At 34.5% G+C, this 2,283-nt stretch overlaps 1 protein-coding gene across 1 annotated transcript; it reads left to right on the top strand.

The window, feature by feature from the left end:
• The first annotated feature begins 1,642 nt into the window (after positions 1-1,642).
• On the top strand, positions 1,643-2,041 carry LOC141691490 (ethylene-responsive transcription factor ERF096-like). Its single transcript, XM_074496230.1, has one exon. It carries the CDS (start codon positions 1,643-1,645, stop codon positions 2,039-2,041), a length of 399 nt encoding a protein of 132 aa, XP_074352331.1.
• Positions 2,042-2,283: the final 242 nt, after the last annotated feature.

Below are 2,283 nucleotides of genomic sequence, written 5' to 3'. Positions count from 1 at the left end.
TTGCATCAGTATTATCTTGGCTTTTTGACGTCACCAAGTGATGAGTTTGAACTAAATAAACACCGTGCCATTATCAAATATATATATTCAGAATTCATAATTCCAGGGAATATGCTAATCATTTCTAATACCAAAGGAATCATTCCAGTTATTTAATTACTCACCTTATTGTCACCTCCTCTTCCCTGGTTCATGCTCTCATAACCAAACCAGTGACGCCATTGCTTACCGTGTGAAGCTGACATGATCATGCTTACGTCGATTAATTACATGATTAATTTGCCTTCATCGTTGTCTAAGCACAGCTTAATCATGCTTACATTGGCAGCTTATGTGGTGGATTAGTAAACTAATCGTAATTATAACCTCCCAAATTTGACGTGCTGTATTATATTCCCTTTTTTTATTCACGGCCTTGTGTCATAGGCTCGTTGCTTAGCGCTGTATTTAAGTAATAGTATGCGATCTTAATCATGCTGATTAAACAGGTCGTTAGAGTTATGACGTCACACACCTATCCAAATCATCCCTTCAACTTGCATGAACTTTTCACATGAAAACATAGTTTAGTAGTAGTAGCTAACGAAGGACACCTATGTCGAGCAATACTTAATTCTCGAGTAGTTTCTGACTCCCGTTCATTTTTAAACATTTTTCTTTTTTGATGTCTCATTTAATTATATATATTTTAAATTTATCAAAAATAATAAAAAAATTATAATATAAAAATCAACTACTTTCACTACACTATAATCACTTTATTCATTAATATTGAATGGTCCCACCACTTTAACCAACTTTATACTTTTTTTTCACTAAATTATACTTTTTCTTTTTCACTCATCCCACTATCTTAACAAAATATCTTAACAAAAGTAATATTATTTTATTATATTTTTTGTCCTCCGTACCCAAACCATTTGTATACAAATAACTGGGATGAAGGGAATAATAATTAATATTATTGGTTTCTAGTTTTTTCAAATAAACGGAGAAAGGAAAATGAAAATCGGAACTTTAATTAGACTTTGAATATTAGGGGCACCAAGTCCAAGATTTTAGCTTCAATTTCATAAATGTACAAATTTAAGTAGGTGTTATGAGAGTAAAATGTTGTGCTACCATTCTCAGAATTAGTTTTATAATATTTTTTGCATTTGAAAGTTTTATCGGTTTTCATTGCCAGAGCCAAGTGCAACATTCATCCCTGGCCGTGTCTATTATTTTTCCCATTTATTATTATCTGAAATTTGTTACATATCAGTAACTAATCCGGCAAATAAACTTTAGTCAAACCTCACATCATATTTCTTGTTTACAAGTTCAAGATTAGAGACCTGTTAAAAAAGTAAAGATTTGTAAAGATCTAATGCTATAAAAACTGACCAATTACAATAAAGTTGAAACTTTACATAATCATTGCAATAAAATAACAACACCCTTGGATTCAGTTCAGGAGCACAATTAAATAAGTCTGCAATGAATTAGAATCTGCAGTGTCAGGACTGAGGACCTAAATATACATATATTACTTGGCAGTGCTTTGCTGAGCTTTCTAGGTGACATATCTCTCCTAGTATAAATGCTACAAGTTGCCAAAATAATAGTTACCAAAACTTGCAGCCTTACAAAAATAAAACAGATGGGGGATTCTAAAGGAGCAAGTAAGGAATTGAAAGCAGGGGATCATCAGGTGAGATACAGAGGCGTTAGAAGGAGGCCATGGGGGAAATTCGCGGCGGAGATTCGTGATTCGACAAAACAGGGACAGAGACTCTGGCTAGGGACATTTGTGACAGCAGAGGAAGCTGCAAGAGCTTACGACAAAGCTGCTTATACAATGAGAGGTTCATTGGCTGTTTTAAATTTCCCGAATGAGTATCCTCCTACTTTGTGCTCTTCTTCCGCAGCTGCCACCGCGTCGTCCTCGGGGCCTTCATCTTCCGGTGGTGGCAGAGGAAAAGAGGTGTTTGAGTTTGAATGTATGGATGATAAGTTGTTGGAGGATCTACTTCAGTTTGATGATTACAATAAACATTAAGATGGTGGGAATATTTGTACTTGTGATGTACTCTGCATTGTAGTAGCAGCAGCAGTTTTGTTTGTTAATTTAGACTGTTGATTTGATTTGATTATCCGCAGATGATGATCAGCAGTGATGATGATCTTGTATGTGACATGTTTTTGATCATGGGGTGTTTTTATAATTTCATGCATTAATGTTACTAGCTTAAATCCGGTCCAGGTTCCGTTAATATTTAAAAAATTTATTTATCTCGTCAT

Source organism: Apium graveolens, chromosome 2 (genome assembly GCF_009905375.1).
Source record: "Apium graveolens cultivar Ventura chromosome 2, ASM990537v1, whole genome shotgun sequence".
NCBI lineage: Eukaryota > Viridiplantae > Streptophyta > Magnoliopsida > Apiales > Apiaceae > Apium > Apium graveolens.
This window is presented reverse-complemented; position numbering and strand designations above follow the sequence as displayed.